The sequence below is a fragment of the Enhydra lutris genome, unplaced genomic scaffold, assembly GCF_002288905.1.
Source record: "Enhydra lutris kenyoni isolate GAN:26980312 unplaced genomic scaffold, ASM228890v2 scaffoldscaffold42, whole genome shotgun sequence".
NCBI lineage: Eukaryota > Metazoa > Chordata > Mammalia > Carnivora > Mustelidae > Enhydra > Enhydra lutris.
Window position 1 is genome coordinate 8,137,226 of NW_019154126.1, and position 22,978 is coordinate 8,160,203.

General features: G+C 41.6%; 1 protein-coding gene across 1 annotated transcript in view; it reads left to right on the plus strand.

The window, feature by feature from the left end:
* Nucleotides 1-22,978, plus strand: part of LOC111155557 (Ras suppressor protein 1) — a 186,095-nt gene that overhangs the window by 51,031 nt on the left and 112,086 nt on the right. Inside the window, exons 5-7 of the mRNA XM_022515774.1 lie at nucleotides 3,843-3,961; nucleotides 5,600-5,682; nucleotides 5,955-6,069. Coding sequence (XP_022371482.1) covers nucleotides 3,843-3,961; nucleotides 5,600-5,682; nucleotides 5,955-6,069 — 317 coding nt within the window. The remainder of the gene's footprint in view (nucleotides 1-3,842; nucleotides 3,962-5,599; nucleotides 5,683-5,954; nucleotides 6,070-22,978) is intronic.

Genomic DNA, 22,978 nt, shown 5'->3' on the forward strand with positions numbered 1-22,978 from the left:
TCAGCCATAAAGAAGAATGGACTCTTGCCATTTGCAACAGCATGGATGGACCTAGGGAGGGTGATGCTAAGTGAAATAAGTCCAAGAAAGACCAGTACCATCTGATCTCACTCATGGGGAATTTAAGAAGCACAACAAATGAACAAAGACAGAAACCAACTGAAAAAACAGACTCTTAACTAGAGAGAACAAACTGTTGGTTACCAGAGGGGAGCGGAATGGGGGGTGGGGGTTGGGTAAAATGGGTGAAGGGGACTAGGAGGGTATCTGTGGCGATGAGCGATGCATGACGTGTTGAATCCCCGTATTGCACACCTGAAACTGACATAACACTGAATGTTAATGCTACTGGAATCAGAGTAAAAATTACATATATACACACAGGGCACCCTACAGCAGAGCATTTGGGCCACATATATGCAGATTTTGAATAACGTGCTCAACTAGAAGTTGTTTTTAAAATTTTCTCTAGTATTATGTGTTTATTCTGATGATGGCCAGACCCGAGAGGAGTTTTAGGCCCTCTGAATAAGTCAAGCTGCATTATGTTGTTAATTCTTGAAACGTGGCTCATTTTACAGAGTTAATTTCCCCAAAATATAAAGCCTCGTCAGCTGTTTGTTGGTGAAATGTCTCTGGGATATTGTGACTGCCGAAGCACCGTGCCCAACTCTTCTGAATAATTTTTCACCCAGTGAGATGCTGGAGCTCATCCCGTGAAATTTAGAAGTTTTCACCAAGTATGGGGCTGAATGTTCACAGATTTGGATTTTTTTTTTTTTCTTTTTTGGCTAAGTGTAGGAACAGGTCACTGTGGCCGTGAGAAAAATTACTACCTTTAGCTAAGAAGGTTTTATTGAAGCAAGAAGAGCATGAGAGGACCTCCAGCAGTCGGAACGTTCCAGAAGGGGAAGCATTAAGTAAGGCCCTTCCTGGCTTGTGTAAAAGAGAAAGAAAAAAGATGCTGACCAGCCTTCAACTATCCGGTTTTATAAATTTTTACAGATTTCTACATTACAGACAGGCACTTTCCCATTCTAGAACACACTGGGAAAATATCCAGAGGCAGTGGAGAATTTATACCATTATGGTACGAGTGTGCCCTCAGCAACTTTGTGAGCACTGGAGTGATGTGCAAGTCCTCTGGCAGCACACAAACACACTGGATAGTTCAGGCGGCCCACAGCGGTCTTCTGCTAGGGTGAGCTTACCTGTTGGAGGCTGAGGCACAATGTTTCTCAGTGACTTCCTGAAAACTGATTGTAGTTCCAGCTCTTGGTTCTTAAGAGCCATTTGCAAGCCACAGATCTTTCTACCGGGCTTCAGATTTTTCAGCTCTCTTCCTCCTGCCGATCCTGCTGGGAAGGTACGGCTGTCCTCATTTTGCAGTTGAAGAAACTGGGTCTCAGAGACGCTGACTCACTTCTCCGAGGTCACCCAGCTAGCCATGCTGGAGCCGGACTGCTCCTCTCACCTCGCTCTGTTCTGCCCCCGCCTCTGCTCTGACCTCTCCGGGGGTCCTGGGAGCCAGGAGCGCCCACCCTGTCCGAGGGGTCCCGGGAGCAGTGGTCCCCCGCGTGCACATGGAGGTGGTTGGAGCCCCCGAATGTGCTAGTGCCCCAGGAAGGCGCCAGTGGGCCCCGCAGCTCCTTTCTTTGTTCGCAGCCAGTGGTACTTCTGGACCCTCGTCTGCGTTTGTTAAAGGGAAAGCTTCCTTTCTGCCTGCCGGTTTAGTGAGCTGCCTGCTGTCGCTGCTGCTGGCTGCACGGGTGTTCCTGACACATGGAGGGGATTGGTGTGTCCCTCAAGGAGAAGAAGAACTTTGAGTTCAGTAGGTTCTGCCACCTGGAGGTGGCCAGTGTAAGGCTCGCTGTAGGCTGGAGAGTGGCTGGAAGCGCCGGAGATGCCTGCTTCCTCTGAGGAAGGCTAACCCAGGCTTTCCTGCACGTTACCTTCCAGACGTCTCCTCCTGTGTTTGGAAGGAAAACCTTGATTGGTGATTTTTGAGAATGGGAAGCTTAGAACAGTATTGAAAGAAAGAAACATACTTCTGACCTTTTTCCACTATTTTTTTCTTGCAACTTACTCAGCTCCTTGCATTGGAATCTCAGGATCAGGGTGCCTTTGCCTCCATGAGGGGCTGGGTGCTCTCAGATAACCTGTCACCCCCACCAGGCGAGTCAGAAGTCCTTGTTACTGTATTCATGGCAGAATTAAATATACTTATAAGCACTGACCTGCCTGTGTTACATGAAAGTTTTGGTGACTCAGGTGAATACTTGATACAGATATGCTTCGCAGATTGTAAATTGGTAGAAAATACCAGTTGTTGTCATTGCCACAAATGGTCATGGAGGTTATTTTATTTTTACTTTTTTTAAAGATTCTTATTTATTTATTTGATAGAGAAAGAGATAGAGCACAAGCCTCGGGGAGTGGCAGGCAGAGGGGGAAGCAGGCTCCTCACTGAGCAGGGAGCCCGATGTGGGGCTCCGTCCCAGAACCCTGGGATCATGACCTGAGTTAAAGGCAGATGCTTAACCGACTGAGCCACCCAGGCATCCCATTTTATTAAGTACAAATTTAACCAATGACTTTTCTACCCAAGAGGTAGAAATTTACTTTTCTCTTGGTTTCCTCTTGTGCCATCAGCTCTTTCTTGTGTGACAGGGCTGGTGCATGGTTAGCAGGTATGTTCAGGATTGTATCTAGTATGAGAAGGCTTGAGACCTAGAGTTAGTTTAGCATCACAGTCCCTCTGACCTTTCAGTATCTGTGAGCTTATATTAGATTAAAAAAATTTTTTTTAAATCCTCTTAAGTATGCCCCAAAGGAACCACATTAAGAAAAATAAGGGTCTGGGGCATCTGGGTGGTTCAGTTGGTTAAGCATCTGCCTTTGGCTCAGGTCATGATCTCAGGGTCCTGGGACTGAGCCCACATTGGACTTTCTGCTCAGTGGAAAGCCTGCTTCTCCCTCTTCCTCTGCTGTTCCCCCTGCTTGTGTGTGTGCGTGCTCTCTCTCTCATATACGTAAATAAAATAAAAAAATAAGGGTCTTAAAGAAAATAAGAGAATAACAGGAAATATATTTTCTTTAGATTTCACTGAAGGTACATATATGTATTTTTGATTTTCAGATAGGGTGAAATACACATGATGTGAAATTTACCATCTTAGCAGTTGTTAAGTCTAGGATCCTGTAGCATTAAGTTGCTACATTGTAGTATTATAGCATTAAGTTGCCCTACATCACTGGGCAGCCAGTCTCCAGAATTTTCTTATCATGCAGAACGGACTCTATATCCATTAAACAACAACTCCCTGTTTCTGCCCTCCACCCCCTCACCTCCCCATCCCTCCCAGCTCCTGACAGCCACCCTCCTGACTAGAGATCATTTGGAACATTAGTAGTTGCAGAACAACAGAGTGATTTTCCCCCCTCCCATTGCGGGGGAATAAATGAAATAAAGCCAACCATCTAAAAACTACAAAGCTTACTCTGCATCTTTTGAGGAATTATTGTTGCCACATACCTGAGGAAGTTCTCTGGAAGGGCAGATACTTTGCGATGATTGAAGTTTCTCTGTAACACAGTGAGCGTCACCATTGCAGAAAACGAGCCATTTTCAGATGTTTCGTAACCATTTTCAGATGTTTCATCTTACTGCAATTCCTGTGTTGGTTAAAAGAACATTAAGTGATGGTGGAATCACGGCCTCTTCTAAGAGCTTTCCGTCTCTCACATTCAGTTCTTAGGCCTGTGACACAGAGATGATGTGAGTATTGTCTGAACATATGTTTTGTGTGTGACGTCTTGGATTTTTTTCCCCCCCATCACAGCATGAATAGACTAAACACTTTGCCTCGAGGATTTGGCTCTCTCCCAGCTCTTGAGGTCCTTGATTTGACTTACAACAACTTGAGTGAACATTCTCTTCCCGGAAACTTCTTCTACCTTAGTAAGAAACTTTTAATTCTATAAATCTCCTTAAAATGGTACTTTGCGTTCTGAAAGTGAAATTTATTTGCCAGGGCCCCAACTCCAAGAGAAATTATTGGACCTATATATTTTTTCTTCACACATTTCTTTTGAATATTCCTTCATAGCTCAGCAGTATGTATATTTGATATATAGTTATCTGACACCATTGCGCTCAAGTGGACTTAGTAATGTCATATTAACTTCCGGATGGAGATTATGTACCTAAATGAGATCAAGTCTCACATTTCGCTAAAGAACTTGACTTTCTTTTTAAAGAGCATGCCAAGAAAATACGATAATGCCTGTGTCCTCCCTTGTTGCTGTTAACTCTTTGTAAGCCATTTCCCCAAAGATATTTCAACCGATCATTTATTAAAAATATCCCTTAATAAACCAGTAACAGAATTTTTTTGACATTTCCAAGCAGGATTCTTGTTGTAAGTGTTTTAAAAAGAGGTAGTCTCTTTTGTGTGTAGTAGGCAATCAAACATGGAGAAATCATTTGTCACAGATAAACACACTTTATCTTTTCACCTGTATTCTATGCAAACAAATTGCTAGCTGCAGATACTCATAAAAAAATGAGGAAAAACTGATTTTTTTCTGAGAACTCACAAAATATTTAGGAAAGATTTGCTTTCCTTAAATGAGTGTTCTGCTTCTCCAAATAGTGACACGTATGGCATCCAGCAATTTTGAATTTTCTGAGCTCATCTCCAAAATTTCATTTATAACCTTATGCATATTCTCATTCCCAGACTTTCTCAAGCACATGAAGCCAATTCTAAAATATTTTCTTGGGCCATAAAGGAAATGTTGTTGTGTATATTGACACAGAGTTCTGTTGAATTTTAAAACATTAGAATGTAATTGAATACCTGTAAGCAAACACAACAGACATCGCATCATCGTCTCCTTTTTGGTTAGGGATCAAAAAGATGCCTTAGAATGTTCTTCTTCCATAGTTTGGGGGTCATGTTATCGCTGTGTAATATTGTGAGCAAATTTCTGATCGCCAATATTCTGCCTGAGTTAGGGTTTCTGTAGTTTTAAACTCCATGTCATCATGTTCACTCTTTTTTCTTCATTTATTTTTGTTGTTAAGGCTAGAGAAATAGTTAATAATACTTAGTTTGATTACAGAAACAGTGACCTGTGTTATGGTCTTCCTCACCCGAAAGCCTTTTAGTTATTTATTTTTAACAGAGTTGCATTTCAGTGATAGAACCCCTTTGCCCTCAGCCTCGATACAAGTGTCACTGGTTTTCTTGGTTACCCTTCGGATGCAAAGCGTAAATATGAATCAGAAATAAGAGAAGAAAAACCGCGATCTTTTTTGAAAGCGTCTTGAAACCCTGTGCCAAACACTGCTGGTGCCCAGAGTTGTTAATTGCGTCAGTCCTCATGGATATAGATGTTTTCCTGAACACACCAGCCCCACAATAAGCCAGTAAATCTAAGTTTGACCTGCTTCTTATTATTGTGAGCCCTAGGTGTGTCACAGGCTTTTCACCGAGCCAGGGTTATTAATCAAAGCTGACTCCCTCGTATTGATCAGACCTCAAATGGTTGGATTCCGTGCCACCCTGTTTATACATTGCTGTTTAATTTGCAGCCACCCTGCGTGCACTCTATCTAAGTGACAACGATTTTGAAATCCTGCCGCCAGATATTGGGAAGCTCACAAAGTTGCAGATAGTAAGTAATTTATCTAAATTCTTAGAAAATCAATTCACTTCTGCAGCCCTTGTAGGAGTGGAATCAAGTCAATTTGAGCAGGAGTACAGTTTGTTTTGCGGGAATCAACCACTCCTCCTGCTGCTGTATCTGATCCATCTGCAAGCACTTGTAAATAAATTGAAGGGACTGAGCCTTCAGAGGAGAGGGGGCACGGGAAAGGACAAGAGTTGCTGTTGAGCGCGTCTGTATGTGAACACTGTTTTGACAACTCCTTGTTTTCTTGTATTTAGCTCAGCCTTAGGGATAATGACCTGATCTCGCTGCCTAAAGAAATCGGGGAGCTTACTCAGCTTAAGGAACTCCACATTCAGGGGAATCGCCTGACCGTTCTGCCCCCAGAACTAGGTAAGGTTGCTGGTGAATGATCTTAGTTCCGGGGTTTAACTGATTACAGTGATCCGAATGCGGCCATTCTGGACAACCCTTGCTCCTCCTGGCAGGCACCTTCCACCGAGGGGCCCCTTTCTGGTCATTTCTAGTAGCACCTGTCCTTGACCAGGGTGCAGCCATTACAGGTTGACGTGTCCCGCTGCTCCATTCAGGGCCTGAGAAACTGCTGAGGTTGGGAGGGGGATCCGCCAACTCAGCCCCTGTGTGGTGTTGGGGGGTGGGAGGGGGAAGAGCCCAAGGTTAGCAGTAATGGTCTTGCCTGGGGTCCCTCCTTTGCTAGCTGATGATCTTTAAAAATTTTCTAATCAAACTGCTGTTCTTACTTTTCTTCATCTCTTAATTTTTAATTTCAATCCCTTGAAAACGTGTACCGCCTAGTTCAAGTATTTGTTACAGCTGCACGGAAATACCTTTGCTCGTCGTGTCTGTGGTTTTCCACTGACTCCGTTTCCAGTGGAAATTGTTAAATATGTTCCAGCTGGGAATCCCCTGGTCCTACTCCTGGGGTGGGTGATTCTTAGCACTGTCTACCCAGTCACCCCGGCCAGGGTGGGCTTAGGACCTCCCTCAGAAAAAAACATTCAGACGGGTTAGCCCATGGCTGAGGCTGTTCTGCCCTTCTGGAAAGGTCTTGTGTGCTTGTGCAGACACTCTGTGTCCTCTGACTTCTTCAGTCCCCTGAACTATATTGTCCCTCAGACTATGAATATTTGTGTTTCTGCTTCAAAAGAGCTTAATTTAATTTATTATTTAAGATTTATTTATTTATTTATTTATTTGACAGAGATCACAAGTAGGCAGAGAGGCAGGCGGGGGGGGGGGGGGAAGCAGGCTCCCTGCTGAGCAGAGAGCCTAATGCGGGACTCGATCCTAGCACCCTGAGATCATCACCTGAGCCGAAGGCAGAGGCTTAACCCACTGAGCCACCCAGGCGCCCCTAAAAGAGCCTAATTTTAAAGAACACATTTAACCCAGAGTTCTTGGAGCAAGTACCTCACATGAGTCTGATGGTACGAAAGAAGCCAGTTATTAAAAATTGGAATGCAAGCTCCATGAGGGGAGGGTGGGGTTTAGTATCTGCTCCGCGCTCTGTCCCCGTGCCTGCCCCGTGCCATGCTGCAGGTGGGTGCTAGAGGAACGAGTACTGGACAGCTTAATGAAACAAGGGCCTCCGACAGTGAGGCACTGGGATGGCCATGCACAGCCAGAGTTTGACATCTCTCTGGTGCAGTGCTTCCAGTGAGGGAAGCCACAAGCCACACTTCTAGGTGCTCAGTACCACGTGTGGCTCATGGCTGCCCTGTGGAAAAATGCAGGTACACAACGTTTCCGCCAGCTGGCATGTTCCGTGGGGCAGCGCTGGTCTAGAGGAAAAGCATTCACATGATTTCTTAGGACCGACGTAAAGTTTCAGCCCCTATTCCTCCATCTCCTCCAGCTGCTCTGTTGTTGTGAATTGTCTAAAGGAATTTGTACTGAGTTCAAGAGCTGAGAAGTAGCTCAGCAACTTCTCTTCACAGAGTTACAAGTGGACACATCTTACTTTAGGAGCAGGCTAAGGGATCAAGAAAAGTTCTCTGCGAAAGTTTTTAAAGCAAAAAACTCCTTGTCAAAAGAAAGAGTTTGTACAGTGATTCCTAACCCGAGGGGATAACATTAATAATGCCTGGGGGACTTTTGCTTCTTCCCGGAACTACTGAATCAAAATCTCCATGCTGAGACTGACTTTTTTTTCGTAAAGATTTTATTTTATATTATTTATTTGAGAAGGAGAGCACATGTACAAGAAGAAGGGTAGGGGGAGAGGGAGAGAGAATCCCAAACAGGCTGAGTGCCGAGCACTGGGCCCGACGTGGGGCTTGATCTCACGACCCTGAGATCACAACCTCAGCCAAAATCAAGAGCTGGACCGACTGAGCCACTCAGATGCCTCAAGACTAATTCTTACATAATTTGGAGAAGCTCACTCCATGCTTCTGGTGTGCATCCTTGGTTATTATGACTAGGAGAAATTGTTCTTTTTTTTTTTTAAGTGTATTTTGTCATTGTTCTGTTCCATTTTGCAAGCAAAGAGGCAATGTAGGGCATTAATCAGGGATTTCTATCAGATGATAGTTTGTTAGAAAAATAATCCTGGGTGACCACCTACCTATGTACTTACATATTTTGAAATCTTAACTCACATTGCTTATCTTATTTAAATATGGCTTCTACTCATGGTTATCATTTCTGTTGAGCACTCCAATAATAAGTATATATATATATATACACACATATACGTGTATATATATATTTTTATTCAAGAATAGAATTGAGGAGAAAGTTACTAAATGACTTTTTTTTTTTTTTAAACCACATGTAGGCGGGCTTAATCTCCACATCTGTCTGGTGGCAGCTTTCCCTAATTACAGGCAAATACTTCACTGGAAGTAAATGATAAGCCCCCGGGAGTTGCTGTTACAAATCTAAACTAAAGATGAAGGCAGATGTATTCTTTATTTTTGAATGGTGATTTTTTTTTTTTTTTTTTAAGAATCAAGAATAATATATATGGCCCGGGAATATAATAATAGCTATTGTAATTGCCAGCACAGATGAAGGCATCTGTGATGAGTGCTTTTCTTGCTCTATCTCCCGTAATCATAAGCTGACTTTTTAGAGGTAAGAAGACGAGCTGAGGGGCACCCATCGGGGCACAGCTAATAAGTCACAGAGGCTTGATTTGAACCCTGTGGGCCTGTTCTCCGGGCCAGGATTCCTAGCCACTGTGGTGGTCTCATCTCCATTCGTGCCCACAGAATGATTCCCAGAAAGCGGTTTCCAAGTGTGACTAAAGCCCCCGCTGGCCGGCCTCCCCAGGCGAGCAGGAGAAGAGCTGCTCCAGCATGGCCGTCGTGTGGCCCCCTGGGCTGGTGTGTCAGCAGTGGGGCCGTAATCACACTGCAAGGTGCAGAAGAGATGCCCTGGGTGACACAGGTGCTCTCCAGCTAGGCCGTTCCCAGGTGTGGCGTTGTCCCTGCAGTTCTCCCTCCCACCCCACCCCGCTACCCCGCTGCCCAGGCACTGTCCCCAGCCACAGCGGGAATGTTTTGTTTTGACTTGTCCTCCACGGCTATGGTGAGCCTCCAGAGCTGCCCTGGCTGGCTGATGACTGACTAGAGACCGATGAACCTGAAGTGGCTTCTCTCTGTCCCTAGAGCATCCTGGGCTGCAGGTTGGCTCCTGGGTGCATCTTCAGGTGCGGATAATGAGCTCTCCCCTATATGTTCGTATTTTATGTAGCGGAAGTAAGCGAAGTCAGTGCTTCTGGGATTTCTGCGAAATTTCCTTTAAAAATAAATTTGGAGGGGCACCTGGGTGGCTCGGAGGGTTAAAGCTCTGCCTTCGGCTCAGGTCATGATCCCAGGGTCCTGGGATCGAGGCCCGCATCGGGCTCTCCTTGGCGGGGAGCCTGCTTCCTCCTCTCTCTCTCTGCCTGCCTCTCTGCCTACTTGTGATCTCTTGTCTGTCGAATAGATAAATAAAATCTTTAAAAAAAATTAAAAAAAAATAAATTTGGAATTTAACAACTTGAAGCCTTATTGGTAAGACTATTTGAACCAAGCACAGGAATCCAGATGGCTTAAATGTGTCGGGTCTAAAATGTTCAGGGACATAGCACAATAAAGTCAGGGGCTTGGCTGGAATTTTTTCTATGTAATTATATTACTTTTGTTGTGACTCTCTGAATAAGTTACTTTATGTGTTGTGTCTGATTCCTAGACAGTAATGCCCTTGATTTGATGTTGGTCCATATACCTATAGCAAATTAGATGCAAACTGGGTCTGTCATTTCCCCATTCATTTTTTTTCATTCATTCAGACATTTGTTAAGTTCTGTGTTAGGCCAGGTCTTGTCTCCAAGGAACTTACTTTCCAGTAAAGTAAAATTCACTTATTCGTCAACTGTTTATCGGGTCCCAGTTTTTTGCTTATTTCTTGGAGATATGAGAAGGGAGACACCCCTGTGATCCTGCCATGGGGGAGGATGGATGCGTGGACGGATGGAGAGCATATCAGATGATAAATGCTCTTTGAAAAACATTAGCATGGAAAGGAGTGTCCCAGTGGGGGCGGGTGATACTACTTTGTTATACAGAGTCCCAGAGAAAGCCTCACTCATAAGCTGGTGTCATTTGAGTAGAGTCTTAAATGAGGGAGAGAGTTTTCCTGGCTGAGGGAACAGCAAGTGCAAAGGTCCTGAGATGGTGGGGTGTAGAGTAACAGCATGAATCACGTGGCTGGAACACAGTGAGGAGGCGGGGGGTCATTGGAAGAGATGAGCTCAGTTAGGAAGTGGGACTAGATCACATGGGAACTTGTGGGCATTGTTAAGGACTTGGGCTTTTGCTCTGAGTGAGGTGGTGTGGCAGTCTGAATAATGGCCCCCAAAGGTGCCCTCGTCCCAACCACCAGAACCTGGGCATTTGTGATCTCGCATAGCAAAAGGACTTTACCGACGCAATTTAGAATCTCAGGGTGCAGAGATTATCTTAGATGACCAACGTGAGCCCAGTGTAATCACGTGGGGAGGAGAGGGGCTGCTCATGAGTTGAGTTGTGGATATCCTGAATTTGAGATGCCTTTCGGATGTCTCATTGAGAAAGGCACCTGGACAGTGGGGTGTGGAGTTGGAAGAGGGAGACACATACAGCTGAAATCCTCTCCTGAGCCTGTCTGAATCCCAAGGTCTCTTTGGGACCCATATTTGCAGCGAGTAGTTCAATCTCTTCAAAGGAATATCAGTGTGACTAAGTGAAGTTCCACCCAGTTGTATTTAGTAGCAGAATTAGTGAGTGGAGTGGAGAAAAGGCCTGCATTGCTAGGGAGGACGGAAGTGCACGTGGCCGGACCAGGCCTCCAAACAGACGGAGCGCTGGAGTGGATGACAGCTTCGTGCTGACGTCGGAGCTCGCGGCTCCCTGAGCTGTCCTCGCTCCCTCTTTTGCGTTCGCTCTCCTGCACAAGACAGCTGTTGCCTTATGAGCTGAAGATGTGAGTTCTGTGTCTTTGCATGGTCTCTGCTAAATTGTCCAGGGTTCAGTGACTTGCTCTTGCTGGAATCATTTCTGGTTTCTTGGCTTCTAGACAGACCTGGGACCTTTTCCCCCTGCATTTGTCACCCAGGTAATTGCCTTTAGAGAAGGGAAGGACCTTGGTCAGCTAGGCATGCAGCAAAGCAAAGTGGTTTAGATGTTGGAACCGATCTACAGGATGTAAGCAGCCCGTGAGAGGGTTGTGTGCAGGGCTGCGTACACCTGGGGCTAGCTGGCGTAGCATCCTGCTTTGTATGCCAGGAATCAATGGTATTTTTTATTTCAGAAATATGAGAAGCATATGTATACTTTCTAGCCTATTTATGGAGAGTGGAAACAAATACTCATTCTGTTCAAAGAGTAAGTGATGTCAGGAATTGAGAATTTTCCTGCAATTGTAATTCTGTACAATGAACAGAATTAAGAAAGAGGGGGCGATACCAGTCTAAAAATCCTTTGTGTTATACCTCTTAATCCTTTTATTTATGGGAGTTGAGGAGCAAAAGAAAAATGTTTTCTTTAGGGAGACAGGGAAGAAGGAAATATGCAGTATTCTTTTGGGTCAGTCAAGGCCCAGATTTTAAGTGTTTTGTTGATTATGTTTTGTGTTATTTTTATTTAGTTGCTTCCCAGTTATCTTAACCAGAGGTTTACAAACAACAATGGCATGTGGTTTTTTTTGTTGTTGTTTTTTTTTTTTTTAGATTTTTTTTTTTTTTAATATATTTGTTAGAGAGAGAGAGCACGTGGGAGCACAGGCAGACAGAGTGTCAGGCAGAGGCAGAGGGAGAAGCAGGCTCCCTGCCGAGCAAGGAGCCCAATGTGGGACTCGATCCCAGGACCCTGGGATCATGACCTGAGCCGAAGGCAGCTGCTTAACCAACTGAGCCACCCAGGCGTCCCAAGGCACGTGTTTTAACGTGTCTTGTAGAATGTAGAGGCTTGGGTCTTCATCGCCAGGCAAGGGTTCAGTGCTTTGTGGCTTTGGACAACTTATTCTGCCTTCTGCACCTCATGTGGAGTGAGGCTCGGAGTAGTCCCTTGGCCTAGTGTTGTTCTGAGGATAAGAGCGGTCCACATCTCGAACTTAGCCCTGTGCCAAGAGTAAGTACAACTGCTCAGTAAGTCCTAGGTCAGTGAACATAGGTACACAGGTGTGTGTGTGTGTGTTACACATACACACACACACACACATACACGGTGAATTTTATCCTATATAAAGCTTTGACTACCTAGGGGACAGTTTTCTGAAGCATGGCGGTTGCCCATGCCCCACCTGTTTGACAGGGAGAAGCACCCAGAGAGGAAGAATGACTGAGAAGATCAGAAAGCCAAGGTCTCCAAGGCACATTGATGGGTTGGTTTATCCTGTGGGTAGAAGAAAGGCTGTGCTCCAGCTTCCTGTGTGGATGGCAAGAAGCAGCACAAGAGGTCTGTGTTGGGGGGGGGCACATGCAGGGGCAGAGCGGGGAGCGGAGACTGAAGGCCCAGGGGAGCAGGTCCGCATGGCAAACACTCGGGTGCGTGAGAGGCCTGGCAGGAAGTTAGGGTTTCTCCGCCGTCCATTTAGTTCAAGGGTCACCATTTTAACAATAAACTTGTAATTACACAAATTACACTGCAAGGTGGGACGAACTCCTGCCACAGTCCGTGATAACTACACCAGGCTAACCCAGGGTAGGACCACTGGCTGCTTTTTGTAGTTGTTGTTAAGATTTATTTATTTTAGGGAGAGGGAGAGAGAATTTCAAGCAGACTCCACGCTGCGCGTGGAGCCTGATGCAGGGCTCGGTCTCACGACCCTGAGATCACAACCTGAGGTGAAACCAAGAGCCGGTTGCTCAGTTGGCCACGCCACCCACTCAACCCTTGGCTGCTTTTGCTTCACGTCCATTCTAGGATGAAGTAAAATATAAAAATACAGCATTTTATAAGGGGGGAAAGGCTCTGTGGATGAAATCCTCACAAAGACACATACCTCTAAATCGTTCATCTGTGACATGGTTGCCACGTGTCTTGATACGGCAGTTTAGTAGAGCAGTGACTGGTGAGTCCTTACTTTATGGAATTACAAAGTATGCTGCTTGTAAAATTGAATTGGGTAGTTGATCATAAACATGTTTTCAAAGTGACTTCTAGGCCAGGTAGAATTACATAAATACCTCAGCTTTTACATGAAATGTAACTTACAAAATAGTTTCATAGACTTTAATCTCAGTTCTGTAATGCAGGCAAGGAAGGTTCTTGGGCCACATTTTAAAGGTGGCAAAACCAGGGTGTCTAGGGAGATTGTGACTTGATTAAAGCTATATTACTGACATGGCTTGATCCTGACAAAATCAGATTTTTAGTTCAGATCTTTTGACTTCAAAAATAAGCATTTGTCTAGGGGCGCCTGGGTGGCTCAGTGGGTTAAGCCGCTGCCTTCGGCTCAGGTCATGATCCCAGGTCCTGGGTTCAAGCCCCACATCGGGCTTTCTGCTCAGCAGGGAGCCTGCTTCCTCCTCTCTCTCTGCCTGCCTCTCTGCCTACTTGTGATTTCTCTCTGTCAAATAAATAAATAAAATCTTTAAAAAAAAAAAGCATTTGTCTAAAGAAGATGTGGTGTGTATGTACGGGGTGGGGGGAAGTATCTTGTAGCCATAAAAAGGATGAAATCGTGCCATTTGTGACAAGAGGGATAGAGCTTGGGAGTATTATGCTACGGGAAGTAAGTCAGACTGAGAAAGACACACACCATATGATTTCACTCATGTGTGGAATCTAAAAAAACAAAACAAAGAGCAGAATCATTTACACAGAATAGACTGATGTTTACCAGAGGGGAGGGGTGGGTGGAGATGGGCAAAATGGGGAAAGGGGAGTGGGAGATACAGGCTTCCAGTTAGGGGACCTCCAGTCATGGGGATGAGAGGGAATACGGTCAATGGTACTGTAGTAGTGTCTTGTGGGGACAGATGGCCGCCACACCGGTGGCGATACTGTGCACCTGAAATTTCATGACACATTGTGTGTCAACTCTACTCAAATAAAAAAAAAATTTTTTTTAAAAGAAACTTAAAGAACCCCCCCAAAAAAGTATTCCTCTAAATATCTATCCTTAAATATATCAATACTGAAACAATTAAATCATTTATTGTTAGATGACAGATTAGAGTGAGTCCAGACACTTTAATTTTTATTCTGTGAAAAATAAAGAAAATGCCAGGACTAGAAAAATCATTACCAAACTTTCAGTTTGGGCTGGAATTCTATTACATGCTCTTACATTTTATTTCTGTGTTAATATTCTTTCGACATACTCCACAAGAAATATTTCCTATTCTTTGATTCCCATGGTCTTAGTTGATAATCAAAAATGATTCCAGTCAGTCTCCTACATGATATTTTTTAACAAGTTCCATTTTATATATTTTATTCCAGTGAATTTTTAACCCCAGAAAATGCTCTAAGTGTGGATTTTAAAAATCCTCAGCGAATTATATTTCTGCCTGGTGAGTTATTGCCTTAAAAGGGGTGGGGAGTTACAACACATAAAACGTTTCCATTCTGTATTATAAATTTCAGGAAGCCCACTGTCAGGTTCAGTGTGACTGAACATGTACATCAATCTGTGTTAACTCCAGCTGGTGAGGCAGGCCACTGTTTGCAGTGGGCCATTCTTTGATTTAATAGGACACTAAATGTATTCTTGCCCTGGGGGAGGGGGTGGTGGTACAGAGATTCCAGATTTCATTTTTTTTTATTCGAGGCATATCTGTAACTACAGTTCTTATCACCTGAATACATATATAATATCTTATGTTTATATAGCATTTCCCCTCCAAGCCATCTGCTAGGTATTATATTATTCCTATACTAAAAAAAAAAAAAAAAAAAAAAAAAAAGCCATATTATACTAACTTAGACCTGAAGGGTATCGTACGTGTGAGTGCGTTTTGAGGGGCCAGGGCTCGATAGGGGTGAAGTGGAGGATGGTGTCCTTAATGCTGGCAACACCAGAAATTGAGTGGTGGACCCCGAAACTGTGCCTTAACATAACTCATCATGGATCAGCTTTGCATATTTATGTTTATCTAGACCTTTCTGAGTTGTTCGCATTTTCCACCGAGGAATTCTGTGAGTTACCCGCCTGCTGCATGAGAGGGTGTCTAATATTAGCAAACATCCCCGTGCTCATTATCAAATGTTTTGTGATTTGAATAGAGCCCAGTACCTTCCCTGTTGCCTTTGGTGTTTGTTGTTCTAAGAAGAATGGCTCTTTTCCTTGGACAGCTCCTATCTACCAGACCATGTCAGATTCTGACCTCCGGCTCATTACAGCATATTTCTGTAAGCTTTTGGGTTTGGGGCACAGTACTAAATGCAGTAGACAGGATCCCTCCCCTCATAAACAGAATCTTTGAAGGAAACAGTGAAACTGGTAGTTGAAAATGGCCAACTGAAATTACAACTCATACCCAAGTCTGCTAGAATGCCACAGTTCTAGTGTTACACTTGAACTTCCATCCTGCGAGGAGTGTACTGCCTCCTCCTCTCACCTGGGTTGCTGCAGGAGTGTCCTAACTGGTACCTCCGCTTCCTACCTCGCTCCATCCAGTCTCATTCTTTTTTTTTTTTTTTTTTTAATTTATTTATTTGACAGACAGAGATCACAAGTAGGCAGAGAAGCAGAGAGAGAGGAGGAAGCAGGCTCCCCGCCGAGCAGAGAGCCCGATACGGGGCTCGATCCCAGGACCCTGGGATCATGACCTGAGCTGAAGGCAGAGGCTTTAACCCACTGAGCCACCCAGGTGCCCCCATCCAGTCTCATTCTTGACGTAACACTCAAGGTGCTTTCATGAAATCCCACAGTGAGCTACATCACTTCTGGGATTAGAATTCTTTAACCTACCCTGTTGAGCCCTTAGACCCCAGATGATCTGGCCTCCGTGTTTTTGTGCTGCTCCGGCCCCTCACTCGCTCACTGGCTACTCTCATTGTCTGCTTCTTAGGTCTTCATGATCTTTGCTCTCTGCTTGGAATTGTCATCTCCCGACTAGATGGAGAGATGGTCCCTTCAGCCATCCTTTCACGTGACATTTTTTCTCAGCCCTTTCCTGACCATTCACTGCCCCACTCACTTGTCCCTTCCTGATATTTTTTACAATGGCAGGTAGTTTTTCTCATGCATAGTTCTGTGATTCACCAAATAGTTATTGAGCACCAACGTTGTGTCCTGTGCAGTACTGAGTCCCTTAGGAGGTGTCAGTGGGTGGCGAGGGGAGGAAAGAAAAACCCTGCTTTTGTGTAGGCTTGGATCTATGATCAGCTCAAATTAAATTTTGTGTATAATTTTTTTCTGTACAAGTAATGTTTCTAGCACCATGAGTAGAAAAGAATGTTTTCCTAAAGAATTGCTTTGGTGCTTAGTTAAATGCTGATTTACTCAATAAATGTAGGTATACTGTGTTCCCTCGTTGTACCTCTAAGAGCAGTACCATGTTGTCTTGATGACTGTAGCTATGGAAGAAGTCTTGAAATCACATAGTGTAAATTATTTTTTTTCAAAATTGTTTTGGCTAGTCTGTGTCCTTTGTACATGTAGATACATTTTAGAATCAGCCTGTTGGGGTTTTGATTGGAATTTGACTGAAGTGACAGATCAATTTGGAGAGAATTTGCATCTAACAATATAGAGCCTTCCAATCTGTGAACATGATATATTTTTCCGTTTGTTTAGGTTTTTAAAATTTCTCTTGGCAATGTTATAGTTTTTACTTGCATATATTTTGTTAAATTTATCCTTAAGTATTTTAGGTTTTTGATGCTATTATAAGTGGAAATTTTTAAAATTTCATTTTTCATTATTGCTAGCACTTAAAAATACAACAGCTTTGTGTAAATCGATCTTGGTTCCTATGATTTTTCTTAATTTTCTTATAAGTCTGGGTCTGGTAGGGTTTGTTGGCTTTTATTCCCCCCCCTTTGTGGCATATTTCCTAAGATTTTCTATATACATAATCATCTTGTCTCCCCCAAAAGACCATTCTATTTCTTTTTTTCCAATTACTATTCTTTATTGTTTTTCTTATCTTATTACACTGGCTAGGCCCTCCACTACAATGTGGCATAGAAGCAGTGAGAAGGAATATCCTTGCCTTATCTTGATTTTAGGAGTAAAGTATTATTGTTCATTTGTAAATGGATACTAGTTATATGTCTTTAGAAAACACTTTTTTATCAGGTTGAGGAAGTTTCCTTTTAATCCTAGCTTCCTTTAGGTTTTTATGAAAGGGTGTTAAATATTGCCAAAAAGGTTTTGTGTTTTTGTTTTTGTTTTTGTTTTGCCTCTCTTGAAATACTGATGATTTTTCTCTTCTGGTAGCCATCCTCCAGGGTATCTCCTAATGATCTCTGTATCCTGGTATTCATACCCTTTATGCAGTCTGCTCCTGTTGGTCTCTGTGACCAATAGAATACAGCAGAAATAACAACATGTCGCTTGTGAGACTAAATTATGAAAGACACTGCAGCTTCCATCTTGGGTATGCTCCGTTAGGGCCCTTGCTGTCTTTCACTCTCTCTGTAGTCACTTGCTCTTAGGGAAAGCCAGTTGTCATATTGCAGTCAACGTTATTGAGTGAACTTGGAAGTGGATCATCCAGCCTCAGTCATTGACTAGCCCTAAACTGGCAGCTTGACTGTTTCCTGAGAGACCCTGATCCAGAACTACCCAGATAAGCCACTCTCAGATTCCTACCCTGGGAAAGTGTTAAGATAACAAATGTTATTTATGTTAAGTTCCAAGTTTGGAGTACTTTGTTGTACAGCAGTAGTTAACTATTACATATCCTTTATTTGCCAGTGTGGCAGATTAAGATTACATTGATTGTGTTTAATCAGAGTCGTATTTTTATACTAAAGCCCACTTGGTATTACTGTATTATCTTTTTTTTAAGTGAAAGCTTTATTGAAATAAAATTTACATACCATATAATACACACATTTGAAGTACACAATTCAGCTTTTTTAGTATGTTCAGGGATGAACAACCATCACCATAGTTTTCGAACATTTTTATTAGCTTAAAAAGAAGCTTTGTACTCATTAGCTATCATTCCACAGTACTCCTCTCTCCCACATATTTGGCTCTTATGTTTAGAATTTTGATCCCTTTTGATCCATTTAATTTTTGTATGTGGTACAATAAAGGTTCAATTACATTGTTTTGTATGTGGCTGTCCAGTTGTCCTAGCACCATTTGTTGAAAAGATTGTATTTTGCTTATTGAATGGTCTTGACACCCTTATTAATAATTATGTGGCCATAGATAAATGATTTTATTTCTGGACTCTCAAGTCTGTCTCATTGATCTATACATCTACCCAATGTAAGTTCTACACTGTCTTTAATACTGTTGCTTTTTATTAAGTTCTGAAATTGGGCATATTAGTTCTAACTTTGTTGTTCTTTTACAAGATTATTTTGGCTATTTTGAGTCCCTTGACCTTCCATATGAATTCTATGAGCAGCTTATCAGTTACTACATAGAAGCCAATTGGTCTTCTGATGGGGCTTGCATTGAATCTGTAGATTATTTTGGAGAGTCTTGCTGTCTTATACCAAATTTGAGATCCATGAACACAAAATGCCTTTTTGTTTACTTAGATCTCTTTAATTTCTTTCAACAGTATTTTGTCAATTACAGAGTATATGCTTTACACTGCCTTTGTTAAATTCCCTAAACATTTTATTCTTTTTGGTGCTATTGTAAATAAAATTATTTTCTTAACTTATTTTCAGGTTGTTCATTGCTAGTATATAAAATACAATTGATTTTTATATTGACCTTGTGTCCTCTAATGATGGTGAACTCGTTTATTAGGTTTAATTTTTAGTGGATTCTTCAGAATTTTCTCTATACAAAGTCATGTCATCTGCAATTACAAACAGTTAAACTTCCTCCCTTCTATGTAGATGCCTTTTATTTCATTTTCTTGCCTAATTGCTTTGACTGCAACCTCTAGAACAGTGTTGAATAGAAGTGACAAGAGCAGACATCTTTATCATATTTCTGATATTGGAAAGCTTCCAATCTTTCCCCATTAAGTATGTTTTCTGTGAGTTACTTTAGATGACCTTTGTCAGGTGTCGGAGGTGCCCTCTGTTCCTTGTTTGTAGGATGATTTTATCATGAAAGGGTGTTGGATTTTGTTTAATGTTCTCTCTGCATCTATTGAGATAATCCTGGTTTTTGTTTTTTATGTTTTTATGTATTTCTAGATTTGATTTGCTAATATTTTCTTGGAAAATTTTTCTACTTTAGTTCATGAGGGATATTGGTCTCTACCTTTCTTATAGTATCTTTGTACAGTTTTTGTATTAGAAATATCCTGTTCTGATACAGTTTGTAAAACTGATATTTTTAAATGTTTGAAAGAATTCATTAGTAAATCCCTATGGGTCTTGAGTTTTCTTTGTGGAAAAAGTTTTGAATTATGAATTCAGCATTCCCATAGATAGAAGGCTCATCAGGTTTTTCTGTTTCTTTAAGCATTGGTAATTTTGTGTTTCTTTTAAGTTGGTCTCTAGCATCTATGATGATATCCCCATTTTTATTTATGATACTAGTAATTTGTGTTTCTCCCCTTTGCTTTTAATTGGTCTGCCTAGGCTTTATCAATTTTATTTCCCTTTTTAAAAAACTGGTGGTGTTGCTGATTGAATTCCTTTATTCCTTGTTTTGTATTTCATTGATTTGCTTTTCTTCTGCTCACTTTGAGAATAATTTGCTCTGATTTTTCTAATTTCTTTAGGAGAAAGCTTAGATCGTTGATTTTCAATCTTTCTCATTTCCTAATGTTAGCATTTATAGGGCTATAGAAATGTATTTCTCTTTAATTGTTGTTTGAGTTACATCCCACACATTTTTATGTTTTAACTGTCATTCATTTAAAAATATTTTCCAATTCCCTTGTAATTTCTTTTTTGGCATGTGGGTTATTGAAAGGAGTTCATTTATTTATTTTTATTTTAGAGAAAGAGAGCATGTGCATGAGCAGAAAGAGGGGCATGGAGAGGGACAGAATTTCAAGCAGACTCCACAGTGAGCATGGAGTGTGATGCAGGGCTCAGACTCAGGACCCTGAGATCATGACCTGAGCCAAAACCAGGAGTCGGATGCTTAACCGACTGTGCCACCCAGGTGCCCTGGCATGTGGGTCATTTAAAGATGATTTGTTTTTGAAGATTTTGCAATCATTCTGTTATTGATTTATAATTTAATTATGATCACAAATCATAATCTGTATGATTTCCCTTCTTTAGAAGTTTATAGACTTGATTTATGGCCTGGCATATTGTCTGAATTGATGAATTTTTCATATACACATGAAAATGTTATGTATCTTGTAGTGTTCTGTAAATGTCTGGTCAAATTGGTTGATATGTTAAAACCTCAAGTGACAGTGTTATAATTTTTTGTAAGTAAGCTATCTTTTAAATAAGTTAACAAAAAAGAAAAAAAGTCTTTCATATTTACTGACAGACATAACCATTTCTAGTGCTTTTTGCCCCTTGATATAGATCTGAGCTTCCATCTGGTGCTCCTTTCATCCTGAAGAATTTCCTTTTATATTTCTTGTTGTATCACTTGGCCACAAATTCTCTCAGCTTTCTTCTTCTGAATTATCTCTATTTTGCCTTCATTTTAAAGAATCTTTTTCTAAATATAAAATTTAAGATTGACAGTGCTGTTTTTTCCATTCAGCACTCTAAGGGTAGTGTTCTGTTGTTTTCTATTTTGCATTCTTTTGGTGCCATTTTTACCATTCTGTGTAATGTGTATTTTTCTCTGACTGCTCTTAAAATTTTCTCTTCATCATTGGTTTTAAGCAGTTTAATTATTTACCTTCCTGTGGTTTCCTTTGTTTCTACTTTTTGAGGGTTTTTTGGAAATTTTTTGATATATGGGTTTAATTATCAAATTAGAACAATTTTAGCCATTTCTGTATATACTTATCTACTTACTACCTATTAAGTAGGCAGCTCTCATTTCTCTTTCCTCTTCTGGAAGTCAGATTACACTTACATTAGACTGCCTGATGTCTTCCACAAGTCCACTGCATAAAACTTTGTTTCTGTGTAAACCCTGTCCACCTCTTTGTGCTTCAGTTTGGCTAGTTTTTTTGGGTTTTGTTTGTTTGTTTGTTTTGTTTTTTTTGTGGGTTGTTTTTTGTTTCTTGGTTTTTTTGCTTGTTTTTGTTTTTACTATGTCTTCACCTTAACTGATCTTTCTGCATTGTCTGATCTTCGATAAGCCTGTCAGTGAAATTTTCATTTCAGATCTTACAATTTTCAGTTCAAGTATATTCATATAGTTCTTCTTTTCATTCCACTTCTCTGTTAAACAGTTCCTGTTTATTTCCTTATTATGTTCACATTTTCCTTTAAATTCTTGAACACATTGTAAGTAATTGTTCTAACATTTTTTCATCTACTGATGTAATTTCTTAATCTGTTTCTGTTGACTGATTCTTCTTTTATTTATAGATCACCTTTTCCTATATCTCTGCATTCTAGTATTTTTCTATTATAATGTCATAGTAGATACGAATATATATTTTCGAATGTGTAGCTATTATTGTCTCCTTTTGTAGGTTGTTGAGTTTCATTTAGGGAAGCAGTTAATTTCTTTGTGACCAACTTGATTTTTTTCCCAGTCCTCCTTTCAACCTTGGTTAGGGTTGGTCCAGACTAGATGTTATTTGTGGGCTTGATTAGTCCTTTCCTAAGACTTTTGGGATCTCTGTTGAATGACCAGGGTGTTCAGTGAGGTTCCTCTTCCTTAGCTGATCTGGAAATGAATATTCCCTCGCTCTGTGCACACTCCAGTAATTGTTTGGCTTTATCTCCTTTGTAGTTTTTCCCTTTTTTTTTTTTTTTCTTTCTTTCTTAGCCTTGAGGAGCTTTGCCCTGGACATTGCACTTAGTATTCAGCCAAAGGACTTACAGGAACCCCTGTGCAGTCATCTGGAGCTCTTTTTCTTATGGCTTCTCTGTTTCTACTGTTCTGCCCTACCAATTGCTCCTACCTTAGTAGCCTCAAACTCTGATCTCCTTTCAGTCAGCAGTGCCACCATATTGTTTGATCCCCCACTTCCTGCGTGACAGTCTGGAAATGCTTCCAGGGGTGATCGTACGGTTCCACACACTTATTTCCCTTTCCTCAGGGAGGAGTCTGGTACTTCTTCTTGCCCAATGTCTAGAAGCAGTTACATTGCACATTTTTTTCTGGTTACTTTATCATGGCTAGCAGCAGAAGTCTGGATTAATTTTTGATAATTTTCAGTGTGAACAGATGGAATATAATTGTTTTTCTGCCTCTTCCTTGCCTGTTTACACAGTCTCAAGAAGTTATTTTTACTCAGTTTATCCTCTCAACGTTGCAGTCGTTGGCTGGGTGCTGTAGCAGGCAAGGAACCATTGCGGTTATCATCTTCCATAGTATGTACAAATGTCAAGACCATTTCCCCTTTCATTTCTGGTATCACCCTGTTTTTAACCCCCAGAATAATCTCTCGGTCTTAACTGCTTGCTTATTTATGTATTTACTTATTTATTATTATTAATTAAGTACACTTTGTGCCCAACATGGGGCTTAGACTCATGACCCTGAGATCAAGAGTCATATGCTCTATGGAGCCAGCCAGGTGCCCTGGTCCTAGCTGCTTTTTGAATCATCTCTTAACCCAGTGTTAGAGTTAAGAGCATTAAATTTGTGAAGGCTTCCATAAAAAGTGCCACGG